At 38.3% G+C, this 17,611-nt stretch overlaps 1 protein-coding gene across 1 annotated transcript; it reads left to right on the plus strand.

Annotated features, from left to right (window-relative positions):
- Positions 1 to 3,910: 3,910 nt before the first annotated feature.
- Positions 3,911 to 13,507, plus strand: RAB5IF (RAB5 interacting factor). Its single transcript, XM_039323709.1, has 4 exons — positions 3,911 to 4,159; positions 6,815 to 6,918; positions 8,788 to 8,917; positions 11,906 to 13,507. The coding sequence occupies exons 1-4, from the start codon at positions 4,019 to 4,021 to the stop codon at positions 11,945 to 11,947; spliced, it is 417 nt and encodes a 138-aa protein (XP_039179643.1). The 5' UTR covers positions 3,911 to 4,018; the 3' UTR covers positions 11,948 to 13,507.
- The last annotated feature ends 4,104 nt before the right edge of the window (positions 13,508 to 17,611 follow it).

Genomic DNA, 17,611 nt, shown 5'->3' on the forward strand with positions numbered 1-17,611 from the left:
ATCCCACCTATTCTTTACCCCCACCCCAGTCCCAATGTCTTAGCCTGTTTATTAAAAGACAACCATGCAAGAAAAAATTGTAATTACATTTCTTGTGGAAAAATATTTACTATGGAAAAGACAGCAGTATGTTCTCATGAGCAGATGGTACCTGGATCACAGTCTCTCAGTTGCTAAACCTGGATGCTCTGAAAAGGAAATCCAGACACATCTAAATCCCAACCATCATGGTTTATATAGCTACGCAAGAAAATTTAGGGTTTTTGTATTTTGTTAGCAGGCAAGATGTCATACTATGTGAAAAAGTAAATCAGATTAAGACCCTCTGAGTCTGTTCATGCTGTGCAGCGTCTGCTTACCCATAGTTTATTCATTAACACAATTATTTGAGTTCACATATTATACACTAAACATTAAAGCTAACCACATGATTAGGTTTGTACAACCATGCAAAAATGTGACTGGCCAGTTTGCATTTCAACCAGAGATTTGTTAATGTAATCCATATAATGTCCTTTTAAATTAATCGCAGTGCTGAAAACAACTTAAGAAATAATTAATTCAACCTTATACCAGTTCAGGAAATCTGTTACTCCTTCATCCATCCTCTTCAAAAATCCACAATGGATAACATGATGTAATCTTCAGAGGTAATGTAATCTACTAACTACAACTGTTTCCACCTATAGTTGTGGGTAGGAGAGCTTTTGCGCAACTTCAGGCTATGCACCAGTTGCACCCTTTCCTGGATTATGAGGCCTAGTGTGCAATCACTCTTGCCCTAGTCATCTCCCAGTTGGATTACTGCAATATACCTTACTTGGGGCCACCCTTGAAGAATATTTGGAAGCTACAGCTAGTACAGAATGCAGCGGCATGGATAGTTCTGGAGGCCTCTAGGGGGATGTATATAACACCACTGTTGCATGAGCTTCATTGCTTGTGAATTTGCTTCCAAGTCCAAGGTGTTGTTTTCTACCTTTAAAGCCCTTTATGGCATAGGTCCAGGGTATTTAAGAAACCAACTTGCCCCAAATGGATTGGCCCTCCTCACTTACTCTACCCGAAGAAGCTTGTTATGGACCCCATCCAAGAATTTCAGTTGATGGAGTCAAGGAGAAGAGCCTTTTTTGCTGGGGGCCCCACCTTTTGGAATATTCTGCCACTGTCACTACTTTTTTGGCCTCCTGGAAGCACTTTAAACCTTGTTCTGCTGGCTGGCTTGGTGACCCAATGAGAGCACTTTTCACTGGAAGTAGTTGATAGGGTAAGAGAAAAAACTCCTGCACCCATGCTGCCCCTACCCTTGGTTTTTAATCTACAGATTATCACTGTAACTGAGTTATGTAAGAGTCAGTTCACCTGAACTCAGTAGAATGCTCATTCAGACATGCTAGCATGATAAATAAATTGTACAAAGAAAGCCATTCAGCAAATATCACAACCTGCAAATGATGGGAAAAGGTACACTTTTCTAGCAAGTGTATTTTATTGCCTTATGCCAGACAAATCTTTCCTCTTTTTTATGTAAGGACCACATCAATTTTATTATTTCTTTCTTCATTACATGCCTCAGAAAGGAGGGTTTTTTTTAAAAAAATATTTAATTAAACTAATGTGAAAGTTTGATTTCTATGCTTTGCAGATATGGGCATGAGTTTTAATGTTTCATCACAGTTAGTCTTAAAACAGAGCAGTTTGAAAAAGTAGATATCCCCACTGTGAGAACAGTAGGCTATGCAAATATTGTAAATTCTCTGGTGCCTTAAATCTCTCAGGCTATATTTGCAGTCCAAGGAGAGAGGGACTCCCAGGTAAAGCCAAAGAATAGACCATTGTAGAGGATATGGAAATGATACCTTTCTGCCACCTTGTGGCAAATGTGCATAATTAAAAGGTGCTGTTCAAAAAATAACCAGAAGAAAACCTTGTTTTTAATTTACATTCAGTAAATTGATGATGTCTTTTGCAGCAGGACATTTTCACTTTCTTACATTGCAACAGACATAAATTGTAACACATTTAGCAGTTTCATGTCTTATGGGGCTGTACTTGAGGATACACCTTCCCACACCCAAAGCTCTAACTGCTTCAAGAATGCAGTGGCTCAATTGGTAATGGGCTTCAGTATGCCTGTGTAATGTCTCTGCTTTGTGAGGTGCACTGATTTCCAATTGCTTCCAGGTGTGATTCAAGGCACTGGTCACTACCTAGAAAGTTCTACATGGCATACTGCCTGCTTACTTGAGGGCCTATCACCCAGAGCATTTGCCTGACTGGTTTAATCCTGCAGGGTTAAATGATTTCTTCAATTAAATGTTATCTATCAGGATCCCAGAAGCACACCTATCTGAGCACCTGCCCTCTGGAACAAGGTTCCTCCCAAGATCCGGATGGTCTCCCCTCTGCTATTGTTCAGAAGAACCATGAAAACTCTTCACCCAGGCCTGTAACAAGGGAAGGTGAGACCCCTATCTTTTATCTTTAATTGATTTTGCTATAGTTTTTTGTTTCATTGTCATGAGCTGGCCAGAATGGTTGGGAGTTAGGCAGCACCAAATTTAATAAGTAAATAAATGTTGAGCGTTTTTTCCCACTGAATCTCTGATTACGAGCCCAACTGTTTTACCAATGAAACCTAGCAGGGCATAATGGTTACAATGCAAGCTTTAGGTAACAGAAAGTGAATGTAAGTAAACTGATGAGTTGGGATTACAAATCTAGGAATTCCCAGCCAGCATAGGAGTATCCCAGGTTTGGGAAGGCTGGCATATCCTCATTGTCTGCATTTTAATCCAGCCTTTCACTTCACACATATGACATCCACCCCGTGACTATGATTCCCAATAATTATTGTGATTATTTCTCCAAAACCTAGATAAAAACAATTTTACATGCTGCTTTTTCTACATATTATTTCAATAACAAATCTGTGTTGAAACTACACTCGACAGAAAGTAGTATCCAGCCTGAAATAAATATATGTATATATAATGGATGTTTTGAAAGATCAATTTATATCTTCAGTCATCATACTCAGGTAGCATGCATTTCAATCATTCTTTCAATAGTGTCAAATCTGTTTAGTCTCTGTAGCTGCTTTTTCCCTTAGGAAGGCAGAATATTAAAAATTCAAAAGCAAGGAAAGTAATTTCCCACAGGATTTTTAGACAGATTTTTAATTGTGCTAATTGATTTTTATGCCTAACTTATTAAAGTAGCATTTACTTTTACTTTATAAACTCTCATGAAAATATTAAATCACAGTAGAAAATGCTTATAATTAATAAGGCTGTATCCTTGTTACAGTCCCTTGAATAAAGGCAATTCTGCTCATGAGTTTTGGAAGGCATTCTCCCGTGTTTATTGTTCCAAAGCATTTATAATTTTAACCAATTCTGATTATATTTCAACAGTCTTTTTTAATTATCTTGGTGGTTTGGGTTTTATTATTTTAATCATATGCATCTCCCAAAGCTACATATGTGAAAAGGACAGCTCTTTAAATTATATAAACATACCAAGGATTGCTGAGGGTACCCAGATTCCCAGCTTCTCCTGGCCATTGCAGAGATGATATAAGCCTCTCAGAGATGATATAAATATGGTTTATTGAGCGTACGGCCTGCACTAAAGGCTAGGACACAATGAATGAGCTTATGCATCGCACGAAGCTTACAAAATACCCACAAGAACTGACCACGACTAGCAGCTGCAGGTGTAGCACTGGAAGACTGCGTTGCAGACTTGAAATTTACATTGCCCCCTCCCGTCCCGGAATATTGCTCCTCCCGTCCTCGAATATTGCTCCCAAACATGACTGAAGAACATCCCCACTTCGCGCCGCCGGTTAAAGACCCCTTTCACTTGCCGTAGCGCGCTCGGATCATGTGATGAGAGTCACGTGGCTCGGGCGCCGTGATTAGCAGGGCTTCAGGACCGGCGCTCACGTGGGTGAGTGGCTGCCTTTCCTGCCGTGACCGGGGCGCGCTGAGCTTGAGGGGTGGCGCGGGGGACGATGAGCGGCGGTCGACGGAAGGAGGAGCCGTCGTCGCACCCGCACTCGCAGCAGCACCTAGTGGCCAACGGTGGGGGCGGAGTGTTGCGGGCCTCGTTGTGGAGCAAAGCCTTGCGGAGCGACTCCGCCTGGGAAGACAAGGTGAGGCCTAGACTCGGTTGCAGCACACCAGGCCGGCCGAGTGTTTCGGGGGGGCAGGCTTCGGCCTTGTGCTCGCGGGAGACGGGATGGTTTTGTGGGGGGTGGGGGAAAGACTCTGCCAGTCGGTTATCCTAAAGGTCATAGCGGAGTCCCATAGGATTCACAGCTCGGGAGTCAGAAACGGAGCCTGCAGCTTTGTACCCTGAGTTAGTGGGCAGAATGGAAGATGCAGATGTTGAAACTTAACTAAGGGGGCGATGTTGCCTGCAGAAACTTGGGCTTGGTGTCAGCCCTTTTGCTGGCCTGAGGTGGGGGTTACAATTTCCCGATCAAGGAGCATCTTGGGAGCCTGCTGTTTCCCCTGGATTCACAAGTGATCAGCAGGTGGAAAGATTTTGCCAAGCCTTGGCTGGCATGTTAACTATGTCCATTTGGGGAGTGGGAAGCCCTAGCAACAATGAGGTTCCTCCCTTTTCATCTTGACACTGGATTGCTGCAGTATGGCCTGCTTGAGGTTACCTTTGAAGATTATTGAGAAACTGCAGTTGGCACAGAATGTGGCAATCTACTAGCTGGCACATGAGAGGCATTTTAACTGGGCAATACTTCAATTCTGGGTGCTGCTTTGGCTGCCAATCTACTTCAAAATAATTCAAAATGCTGGATTTGACCTATATGACCTGTAAAACCACACAGGGTTTGCATCTTTATTACTTCCTGGACTATCTTCTCCAAACAGAATCTTCCTAAAGTGTCCAGTCAGACTAGAATGCAATGCTTTGGGTCACTTTCTTCCTCCCTGGAATGTTGGAGCAGGCTTTTGTAGTGGCCTTCCCCTTATTTTGAAACACATAATCCCTACCCCCAGATCTGGATGTTCCCAAGACTTTTACAATTCAGAAAATTTCAAGGTTTTGCTCTGTCACTAGGCTTTTATGGCCAGAGGCCCTTGTTTACCCCTAATTAAATATTTCAAGTACATTTTAATCAAATTGTCTTCATTAATTGCTTTTAGAATGTTTGTGAGAACCAGTTTGATGTAGGGGTTAAAATCATTGGGGTATAGACTGTCAGTACAGAACCTTAGATATGAAGTCAGGTGGCTAACTTTGAACTAGACTAGAGGTGTCAAACTCGCAACATCACGTGACGTGTTGTGATGTATCATGACTTTTTTGCCATTGCCAGCAATGGGGTGGGCACGGTTTCACTATGATACATGTGGCCCACAGGCCGGCAGTTTGACATCCGTGAACTAGACACTCTCAGCCCTAGAAAGAAGATAAGTGAACCATTTTTATCTATATAGGCAAGAAAACTGTGTGGACATATCCATATAGTCACCAGATGCCAAGACTGATTCAAAGACACTAAAAGGATTACAAAATATTTATGTAAGCTTTGTAATGTTTATAGAATTTGATGATATATAGATTAGATGGATAAATAATATTCTCTGTGTTATGATTCGTTTAACTTGGAGTTAGCTTCTTGTGCAAACACAGTTTTTGTGTTTTTGGAATGTTTGATTTAAGCAACTAAGATGTTTAATGGGGATGGGGGAATTTGAAGAACAGTCTGGATACTGGAGCGAAAAGATTACAGTAGATTAAATTTTAGTTTAGCATGATGAGTAATTCACAGTTGGCCAAGATTACAAAGGCAAGGAACAGGAAGAACTGCTACCAAGACAATGGTCAGAGAAAAGAAATCTGAGTTCAGGACATATCTGTAATCCAATAAAACATCTGAGACAAGACCCTCTTTAGTTCTCAGGAAGATAAAGGGATGGAGCACAGAAATACTTCAGATTCGCAAAATTCTGTTACCATAACTTTACTGTAAAGTTACAATAGTATTGGCCTATATGAGTTTTGTTTCCTAATCTGGCCTACCTTGAAGGGCAAACATGTAGTCATAAAACATGGGAATATACATACATACATACATACATACATACATACATACACATACTCAATTTAAGCTCCTAAAATCATACGTTCTGTAGAATTTCTATCATTATTGTGAAACAAAAGAAGCTGGAATCTCATTAGAACCAACCAAACTATCTTATGGTAGAAAGTACATTTTTTCCCTACCATTTCATGGCAAGTGGAAGATCTTCATTCTAATCCTGTGAATTAATTATACATTATCTTATACTTTTTTTCAAACAGAAGAATTCCGGCTGCTTGTTCAGCCCACTTGCAAAGTGAAATTACAATAACATAGAGATTAGTGAGCTGATATTAGCTTAGATTTAAACCCTGACTTGACAATGAAGCTGAACAGATACCTCACTGAATCAGTAACTCCCTCCATCACTTAGAATTGTTATGAGATTAAAGTAATTTATCTAAGCTCCTTGAAAGACAGGTACATAATAAATAGGCCCCAAAGAATGTAAATATATACCTTTTTACCCTGGAATTGAGATAGATTTCCAGCTAGGATTGAAATAATTGCTGGTGTCTAATTTCTAAATCTTTTAGTTTTTAGACCACCTGAGACCTCAAAATATTTGTATAATTTTTTTGAATTAGGCAGTTGAGATATCTTCAGAGCTTAGATTTGCTGTTATAACAGGAGATACTCCTCTACATATGTTGAATGTGAATATTGATTCCATATGAATTTGATATTTTTTCTCTGCAGGATGAATTTTTAGATGTCATTTACTGGTTCCGGCAGATCATTGCTGTTATTTTGGGAGTGATCTGGGGAATTGTTCCACTGAAGGGATTTGTGGGTATAGCAATGTAAGTTTTTTTTTTTTTTTGCATGAATTTAAAGACTGAATCATTGATGAAGTTGAAAGAAGTTAAGATGAGGGATATATATTTGAAGTATATGGGTTTTGTATTATATATTTTATTTGAGCATGAAAATTTTCTCAGAGCAGTTTGTAGGAAAGTTACAGAAAGCTCCTTAAGTTTAGTCAGAGGGAACATGCATCAGAGCATCAGAAAGGTTTTCATAGAAAAAAAAATTGCTGCAGTGCATGAATTAAAGAAAATATTAAGAAAATGCATCAATTTGTCTGAAAATATTTGTCTAGAAGCTTAGAATGTGTTATTTATTGCTGAAAACTGTATAGTTATGTTGAAAGATTATATAGTTTGACTATACATTTCGACCTGTGACTAATGATAAAGGGAATGTCTTAAATACTGTTAGTAATTAAAGTGTTGTGAGGCATTTTCACGGTTGCCTATGTTTTCCTTAAATGATAGGAAAGTGAGTTTGTAATAGGAAGAAAATGAAATGCTTCCAGTTGTTTTTTCTAAATCTATTTATAGACTTATCTACTTCTGTCTTTACTTTATTTTGGAGGTTATGATAAGAAAGAATACCATCCACCCTTCTTGAATGTAAGCAACCCAAATTTTAACAAAGCCAGGATAGTGTGGGTTAGAGGACAGAATCCACAGTTCACATTTTGTGGGTTGAAACTCATTGAAACCAACACAGAGCGGCAAGAAGATAATCTGAATCTGATTCCACATATGTAATAGAAAATCCATTTCTAGGTTCTTTCTGAATTTAGTGTCATCTGTTGCTTTTAGAACTTTAAAATAGGATACCTCTTCAGTACCTATTGTCCCCTTTTTTATGTTACATTGTTAAAGGGTAAATGCATGTGCATTCAGGGTTCTTGTTTGAAGCAAGCTTGTGAAGGACACAATCTACCACTAAATATATTTACATTTATTTGGAAGAGATTGATAACAAGAAGAGGAGGTAGTCCTTGATCTGTGATCATAATGGATGCTGTCCATTGCAGTTGTAAGTTGTATCAATCATAAAGTGGACCATCCATATGAGCAACCCAATTTTACAATCTTTTTTTGTGGTGGTCGTTAAGCAAGTACCATGGATATTAAGTACACCAATTGTTGCTATGGGCTAGTTTTGCTGATAAACCAGAAGTAAATGCCAAGGTTTTTTTTTCCAAAACATAAATGTGATTATGTGTCCCAGGGACATTGCAAACGGCTGTGTGACCAGTTGCTGAATGCCTGAACTGTGTTCACATGACTGCTGGGGGGGGGGGACAGCTGTTGGCACTTCAGAATTGGATGATAAGTACCCCTGGGGAAGTCCATCATAACTCTGAATGATTGCTCTATGACTGGTCATAAATCAAGGCCTACCAGGGTCTTAATCTGTAGTGGCACTATAGACTAGTCCAGGGGTAGGCAGCCTTGCCTCTTTTATGACTCGTGGACTTAGGAATTCTGGGAGTTGAAGTCCATGAGTCATAAAAGAGCCAAGGTTGCCTACCCCTGGACTAGTAGCACAAGAAAAGTTGCAAATTCTGTCAGGTGATTGCAGAATGTTGCAACTTGTCATAATTGCAAGCCAGTTACCAAGCACCTGAAATGCATTCATCTGGCTGTGGGGGAGGGGTGGCAGTTGTAACTTTAAAAAAAGGCTACTGATAATCTGTTCTTAAAAGTCCATTGTAACTTTGTACAGTTGTTAAATGACTGGTTATAAGTCAAGGACTATGTGTAGAAGCTGCTGTTAATTTCAGTGAAACTGAAACAAGTACGCTCCTTGATATCTTTACATTGTTAGTTGATTGAAGTTGCTCAGCGTCTCTTTTTTTTCCCTTCTCTCTTCAGATTCTGTCTCATAAATGCTGGAGTCCTATACCTCTATTTTAGCAGTTTTCAGCAAATAGATGAAGAGGAGTATGGTGGAACATGGGAACTAACAAAGGAAGGCTTCGTGACATCTTTTGCTTTGTTTTTGGTAACTTATGTTATTTGTTTGTAGATTCCTGACATTATGCACAGTATAAAACAAAAGGTAGATTATCATCCCCATTACTTAAAATATTGTAGAAAGAAAACAAATTGAGATGAAATTTAGAAATGTAAATTACATATGGGTAAAATAATGGATATTCTTTCCTGTACTAAGAATTTTAAAAGCAAATATATAATTTTTAAAATCCAATATCGCATGAGCAAACTCCCCATTGCAAAATTGCATTATTTTTTCCCTTTGGTCCAAAATTATCCTCAATTTGCTCTTCATGTTCTAGGGCAGGGGTCCCTAACCTGTGGCCTATTTGCAACCAGGCTGCGTGAGTGGCGGGCCAGCGTGTGCACAGCCCCACTTGCACAAGCGGCCAGGCACTGGTGCTCTCAGCCTCACTCACACTAGCAGTGCCCCAAAGCCTTCTCTCTTGCATGAGTGGAGCTTCCCCTCCCCCCCCATCAGTCCACCAAGCTCTAAAGGTTGGGAACCGCTGTTCCAGGTCTTACTTAGAGGATTGGGAATATTGAAAAAGGGGTATTTGTGTGTCTGGTGACTGTTGTGTTGTTGGTGAATTAATCCAAAGTACTTAATGGTAAAACTTTTCATTATCTCTGCTAATTTATACTGAAAGGTATATGTGTCTGTGCATGCGTGAATGCAGTGAAAGCTTTTTTTATCTGACCCCTTTTTCAGCATATAATATTTGCCAACTTTTGACCATGCATTCTTCCTGATATTTTTATGTGCAGTAGGGAATGTTATAAATTCCACTATTAATCTTCAGTATAAAATATAGAGAAAGAAGAGCTTTGGTAATGATTCTGTTTAGGGTATAAGTTGTTCTGTTTAGTTGTGGTTAGAAGATGGCACTTACATTCTTGTTCAAACATATACAATTAGTTTATAAGCCCTGAGTCCTGGTGGCGCAGTGGTTAGAATGCAGTACAGGTAGTCCCCAAGGTACGAGCCTAATAGAGCCTGCCCATTAGGCTTGTAATCAAATGAATCAGACTCAATATTACAACATTTTAAAATCAAACTCATTAATTGAATCAAATGGGTCATTAAATGAACGAAGATTTGACTTACCATTTCCTCCAATGGCTGCCTGAACTGAGAGACTTTTCCCGCCGCAGCTGCCAGCTGTTTCCGGCCACCAAACAGCTATTTTAAGTGTCAGGAACTACACAGTACTATAAACTGCCTCCCATGCAGGCAGCAGACTTTTAAAAAAAAACAAAAAACCATTTGTTGCTAAGCTTCTTGGGGGTGTGTGTGGAAAACTCTGCGATTGCAGCTGCCACTAAAGTAATTAGCTTTAGCGTCTGCAGGTAGGTATACAGAGGGACATGGGGGTGGAGTTTACAGAACTGTTGGCTTGCAATAGTAACTGAGATGGAAGAGACCTTGAGATCATCTAGTCTAACCCACTGCTCTCACAAGAGAGTACAGTACTGTACTGTATTTCTGATAAATGCCTATCCAGTCTCTTCTTAAAAGCCTCCAGTGAGGGAACACCCACAACTTCTGGAGGCAATTTAAATTTGAAACCTTTAAAAAAAAGAAAAAAACACTGCCCCTGATCAGAACAAGCCTCTTCAGGCCAAAATCCAAAATGGGGTGGGAGGGATTTCCTTCCAGTTAAGTGTCAACAGAATCTCTGGTGGGTCTATGCTAGAGAGAGGAGCAGCAGCAGCAGCCACATGCTATAAGTTTCAGGCAAATGCAAACAAACAATCTTGCAAAGTACTGTCCTTTACAAAATAAAAAGCAGAGTAGCTTGTGTTCAGTACTATAGAGTAACAAAAAAAAAGAATATTTTAAAATATTTACAGAAGTAATTCTAGCTCTCTACAGTACTGTAGTCCTCAAGCCCAGCAAGCAGTGATCTTTCACGCAGCTCCAGGAAAACAAAAATGAATGGTCGGTGCTGGCTGCAAAAATCACTGGATCTTGTTTTGCCATGTGACCAGGCACACACACACGCACAAAAAAAACCCACTTCCAACTTCTGAACCAGTCGAGGCAAGTCACAGAGTTAAAATGGATACCATAGCAGCCGAGACTGAATCCAAGTCACATGGCTACAGAGGCCTGTTTTTAATTGCAATTTTTAATTTCTAATGTAAGTACCCTTTCTGAATAACCTAGTTTTTGTGAAATCTCGCTAAATAAACAATCATACCTGGGGGATTACCTGTACTACAGGCAGCTTCTGTTGACTCCTGTCTGCCAGTAGTTTGGCAGTTCAATTCTCACCGGTTCAAGGTTTACTCAGCCTTCCATCCTTCCGAGGTTGGTAAAATGTGGACCCAGATTGTTGGGCGGCAATATGCTGACTCTGTAAACTGCTTAGAGAGGGCTGTAAGGCACTATGAAGCAATATATAAGGCTTAAGTGTTATTGCTATTGCTAGTGCTATAATGTCTCAAAACTTCTGGTTGGGTAACAAAATTTTGATTGTAGGTGTTTACTCTTTATATCTAAAGTATCCAGCAATGCATCTTTGGTTGTTTCCAAGTTCTCATACATAAATATAAGAAAAGTAATAGAGCAGTTTTCAAAAGGGGCGCAAAAACGTTTTGATTTTTAAATACTTGTGTCCATTCCACTCTCACGACTGTTCTAATCTTAACAAAGGTGAACCATTCCAATAGCTGATAGGTCAGAATGGTCCATTTGAAGTCATAATATTCAAGAAGGTTTAAAAGAACATAATATCTAGGCCAGGAAAGAGATGTAACAGAATCAGAATATTTTGACCTTAAAACATTTTTTATACTTCTCTCTCCCACTAGCACTAAAAAGCAATGAGGTTTTCTGATACTAGTCCTAAAGTTTCTTTATGATCCCTTATTGTAGTAATGTTAATAATGCAATCTTATTCACAAGGAAGAAAGCAAAATACATTCATACTTATAATTTGGTAAAGTTTAAATGCTTTTCTAATTTGTTCTTATCTGTGCTTCATTTCAGGTTGTTTGGATAATCTTCTACACTGCCATCCATTATGATTGATAAACTCAGCCAAATTAATTGTCTTAACTGAAGAACACTTTGAGAACCCCTTTGGCCTATGGAGAGGTAGAATAAGCCGGGTTTTATATCCATGGTCCAAGGAGATGCAATATGTCTTATGGATTCTAAGAAGAAAAGTTTGATCAGTCTTATTTTAAAAAGCTGTTGCTTTTCCAGAACTTAAAAACCATTACAATGCTTTGCAGACAGCACAAGACTTTTCAACCTTTCAGCCTTCTTGGTGACTTTAACCAGTATGGCCATGACAAATCTTTATATCCTAAAAGGGTGATTCTGTTAATTAACTTGCGTTGATTATCTTGTTCTCTTTGAGATCTATTCAGATTGTGATTTGTCTTCCATTTGTAAGACATACTAAAATGGTAGCCATCATGAACCATATGGCAGGAGGATTCTGCTGAATGTATTGTAGAACATAGATTTTGATGGTTTTCAGCTTCTTTTGAGGAAATTAAAGCTCTGATCTGATTGTATTAAGTACTGATGTCTTTAAATGGTTCATCCAGGGTTTTAAAATTTTGGTCGCTTAACAATGTAACAAACATAATCTTCAGATAGTTTCCTACTATTTTGAGATTTTAACTATTTACTGAGAAGTGTGAGGCTTACCTAGCTTCATTAGGGAATTTCCCAAAACAGTTGCAGTGATATAGAAACATCTTAATATATTGGTTAGTTAACCAATTCAGTTTCCAGAACCTACCTCAGAGTCCAGTGATCTAAATGCACAAAATAGCAGATGCTTCAGAATTCAATTACTTTGGGATTGTTACAGGTTTTTGAAGCTGAAATATAATACAGAATAATACAGAATAATTAAGGCAGCTAATATCTTGTACATAAAACTAATTTCCAGGTAGCAGTAGACTGAAATTCAGTGTTGATCTTTTATGATTATTAAAAATATCAGAATGAAAAATTCTACTAATTGTACACTAATTAGGCTATTTATGAGCTTTAATTGTACTGTCTCAATCATTTTAAGATTTAAACTCCTTGTCTATATAAGTATTTAATAATTTCAAGAAGAGGCTATTTCCTATCTTAAGTTAATTTAAGTAGACAGAAAATGGAGTTGTTCATTAAGACTGCCTTACACTGAGAATCTGTTTTGAGTCCTAATATGCCATGGATAAATTTCCAGTTCTTTGTACTCGTCTTTTAAACTCTTAACTTTGCATACTTTTTTTTCACAAATAGCTTTCCATGTATCCTCTTTCAACATTGTTGGGTCCCGTCTGCCTTTTTCAGTTCTGTTCAGTTTTAACATCAGGGAAGAATTTAGCCACAGGAAATGAAAGGCAAAACTACTAAAGGTTGGAGAGCCTTAATGGAGGTTTCTCTTGCAGTTCTTCATTGCCAACTTAAGTGTTTTCTCCTTCAATTTGAGGAGATACTTAGACATTTTGGTATTTGCTAACTTTAAGCTACATTTCTCAACCAACAGGGTTTTATTTTTCAAAGCTTGAGTCATCTACCAAATAAGTAAATCATTTTATACATGGAAGATCATTAATAAAGATCACTTTAAGAAACTGGTGTAATGCTTTTTTATTGTATTGCCATTTTTAAGATTTCAGGTAGTATTAAATCTTTTGTGACTGCTTTGGCCCTTAAAACAGATGGATGCTTGCTTAAAAAAAAAGATGGCATGGTAGCCTTTTGTTAAGAGAACTGGCCATAAATATGAGTTTTAGTATTGGAGGATCATCTTGGTCTTCTTTTTACTTTGGAGGTAGTATCTTAGGAGGAAAAACTCTTGCCTTCATTCATGGAAAAATGTTTTTACTGATTTTAAGATCTAAGTTACATAAGAGATTCTCTTGGAATCTCGTAAAACTGTTTGGGTTGGGGAAGAGTTAGAACTAGAGAAGACTGCATTTCTGAAAATATCTCCATCTTCCTCAGCAAACATTAGCAGACATGCTATGTGATTAAAGTTAATGTTCCTGCACTAACTTCTATCATGTTAATGCCTCACCTTACAACAGTGATTTACAATTGTACATCCGGGTTCAATTCTGGTCATAAGTCAAGGGCTACTTGTATGGAGCTAATAGCCCCATGCAGTACACAGTATATCTCCATAAATAACTGCATGGAGCAAATCTAAAGAATGAAGAATCCAAGTACCTCCTTCACATAATCTCAAACTTTACTTAATATGACTCCAGAACAGCATCCAAAATCCTCTGTTAATGGCCTCCCCAGCAGTTCCATCTCAGTGACGATCATCTTCACTTCTGCACTATAAAGTTCTTTTGCCATTTCCCAAATCCTGTCACAATACCAATAATGCTCTTCCACATCTCAGCCACTAGTATGGTATATGAATTTTGTAGAGCAAATGGAAGCAAATAGGTATTCATTGCAGAATAGGCTGTATCTCTTTTGTGGGCTCTTAAGGGTCAACAGCAGGGCAGCTTGGAGCCAACTGAGAGGTCTGATATTGCTGCTTACCTATGTTGAGCTTGCCCTCCACAAAGCAGCCTATAGTTTCCAAAGAGATCTTTCTGCCTGCCTAGATGTCTCTTAATTATAGTGAAAGCATTTTCTCCACAGCAAATTCCAAGATTGAGATCCCAGGCTGTAGACACTTAGCCATCAGTAAAAATTAATTTTCCAATCTTTTTCATGGCAGTTAAGCAAATGCCATGATTGTTAAGCAAAGCCCTTCATTTGAATAGCCATTTTTGGCCAGAAACAAACAAAATCACAAATTGCCACCACATTATTGCAGAACGCTACAACTTGTAAAGCTGACTCACCTGATGTCAGATGGGACTGCAGGAGGGGATAGCGTAACTGTGATGATGGGGGTGTAAAGCACCCATTCTGTGGCCATCATAATTACAAATGGTAGTAAAATACCCAGGTCGAGGGCTACTTGTATATAGGAATCGTGTGCATGAAAGTCTCACAAGTGCTGATTGTGTGAATGTATATTTTAAATTATGCTAGTTTTCAATCACTGCATGTCTTCCTGAATTGTACTCAAAACGTGCCCTGCCTCTTACATAGCAGGACAACCTCCACAGTAGAGTTTGAAAATCAAGAATCAATGGTAGGCTTTTGTGATCACACACTTGGAAATAAAACCCATACTACTTATCAAAAAGAGCTACAAATAATCTTCAATTTCCAAAATACAGGTAATCCTTGGTTAACCACAGCTAGGACTGGCACTTCTGGAGAGCCACTCTTCTTGAGTAGATTGCAGAAGCTGCTATTTTTACAGTTGGCTTATGTGGAGTGGCAGAAAGTAGGGATTACATCAAGTTCACGTTCACAAAATAGCCTTTACAGACATTAAGCTCTACTAAGCCTTACATTTTAATCACATTTTTTAATTCTTTTTCTTCAGACTGGCAAAATTTTACTGTACTCATCAGATGATTTTCTGCCTCCTTAAAAAATGTTGTAAATTTGATTTTAAAACTTTATGTCTATGAAATTAATTTGAAGGGGAATTTAAATGTAATACAAATGGATGATGACTCATTCCCCGAAAATCAAGTTTTAAACCAGGAAATGCATCCAAATATTTCTTTTGTTTTGGATAGACAAAAAAGCTCCACTAAGATTTAAAAGGTAATTTTTAGCAGTGACAAAAAAGATAAATTTTATGTATTAATTCAGAATAAATCTGTTAACTTCTGAAGGATTTTCATTTTGAAATACAGATGAGCAGCAAACTACCTCTATGACTTTTTTCTGAATAGGTTAAAGAATTTAAAAAATGAGAGAAGATTTGTAAGATTGGCTTCTTCGACCAGTGTTAAAAGAAGAAAATAGTTATATCTGGTTGCTCTTACTGGATTTTTGCTGACAAAGATTGATTGGCTTAGCATTTGGGCCTTGTTTTCCTTATCTAAGTAATGAACTATGGGGAGAAGAGAAATTATGCTTTATTTAGAGATGGTGATAGCTATATTAAAATTCTTTTATCTGCTGGAATGAAGGGGAAAGGTACCTTTTTCCCACCTTCTCTTTTTTCCTTTTGTTTGTTTTTCTTGGTTTGTTTCACATATAGCTCTTTATTTTTATTTTTTTAGCTGATATTGTCTTTTATTTTCTTCATTTATAATTCTTAATAAAATTATCTGGGGTAAAAATATTAATATTAATCTCAATTTGTTTATATAAATTATGACTGTCTAAAATAGTATACCAATGTAGAAATTCTTTTGATACTAGAACTGCTGGATTAGAAGCTTGGAGCAATACCGTATGATGCAAAACTCGGAAGGAAATCATATTAACACAGCCATTTGCAAGGGCCCTGGCTTTGTGAAAACCTGGATTAAAAGTAATGTTTAGCCTTAGAAGCTCAGTGGATGACTGGTGTAGCTCACCTCATAATAAACGTGTGCATAAAACAGATCGATAGGAAATTGCATATACCATCTAGAGCTCTCCAAAGGAAGAATGAGATATAACTATTCAATAGCAGTAGAAGTATGGTATTGGTCTGGTCCTGAATTGATGAATTCAGCAGTGTACCATCTTTTTGAACTAAGGGCAACACTTGACCTTTAAATGGCCTAGCATAGCAACAAAAGACAAGGATAGAACAGAAAGTAAATCTGATGCAAGTTATATTAAAGACTATCATTGAATCCTAGCTTACTATTAGTGCATCAGCCTGCTTGGGCAACTCCAGCACTGTCTTATATTGGGGAAGCATCTACCCATGTAAGAGCTGGTCTGCAACTTGGAGATTCTCATGGACTCCTAACTTTTCCTTGAACAGTGGATGGACACAGTATTGCTAGGGGACACTTTGCCCAGCTTGGCTGGTGGACCAGTTGTAGTCTACATAAGCTAGAGGATCTTGCTACAGTGATACATGCCCTTATCACTGTTCAACAGAGTACTGAAAAGCATGCTACATGGGGCCACTTTTAAAGGCCACTTGGAAAGTTCAGTTGGTCCAAAATGCAGTGGCCCACATATGATTCAGTATCTACCGACAGGAGCATATGAAAATTGCTTTTTTAAATTTTCCGGTTTGTGTGCTTTATATTTTTTTATTCTCATTGGACTGTGGATGTTTTAATATTGTATACTGGTAAAACCATCAAGAGACCTATGAGATTGTGGCAGGATATGAAGTTGGCAATATAATCACTTCCCATATATTTAATAATTTCCTTATTCTATCATGTTAACATTTCCAATTTTGTTTTAGGAGGGGGTTTAGGCTGCATTTAATGCTTCTGAGAGGAGTATGCGGATCATGGTTGTTAAGTGAACTCATGGTTCACAATGGGCCTTTTTTGCCAGTTTCTGGCAACATCGTTATAAATTGCAGTCATATCACTACAAGATGCTGTGCATGTCCATAAATCAGGACAGGTTGTAAAGCACCCAAAATATGATCGTTTGACCCCTGGAGAAAGGGGCGGTCGTAACTTCAAATCCATGTTAAAAGAACTTTTTAAATCTGTCGTAACTTTAACCGGTTGCTAAGGGCTGGTCATAAGACAAGGGCTATCTATATGTACTCATTTCAGGAATTTCTACCCCTCCGATCCGATCCACCAGACTGGGCACGCTGCAGTCAAAGAGTATCGGTTGGCGGGAACTACCGGTAGAAGACATTTCATGACGGTGGAGATAATTTGCCATCTCCGCCATTCC

The sequence above is a fragment of the Crotalus tigris genome, unplaced genomic scaffold (assembly GCF_016545835.1).
Source record: "Crotalus tigris isolate CLP2741 ecotype Arizona unplaced genomic scaffold, ASM1654583v1 scf7180000024281.4978605, whole genome shotgun sequence".
Lineage (NCBI taxonomy): Eukaryota > Metazoa > Chordata > Lepidosauria > Squamata > Viperidae > Crotalus > Crotalus tigris.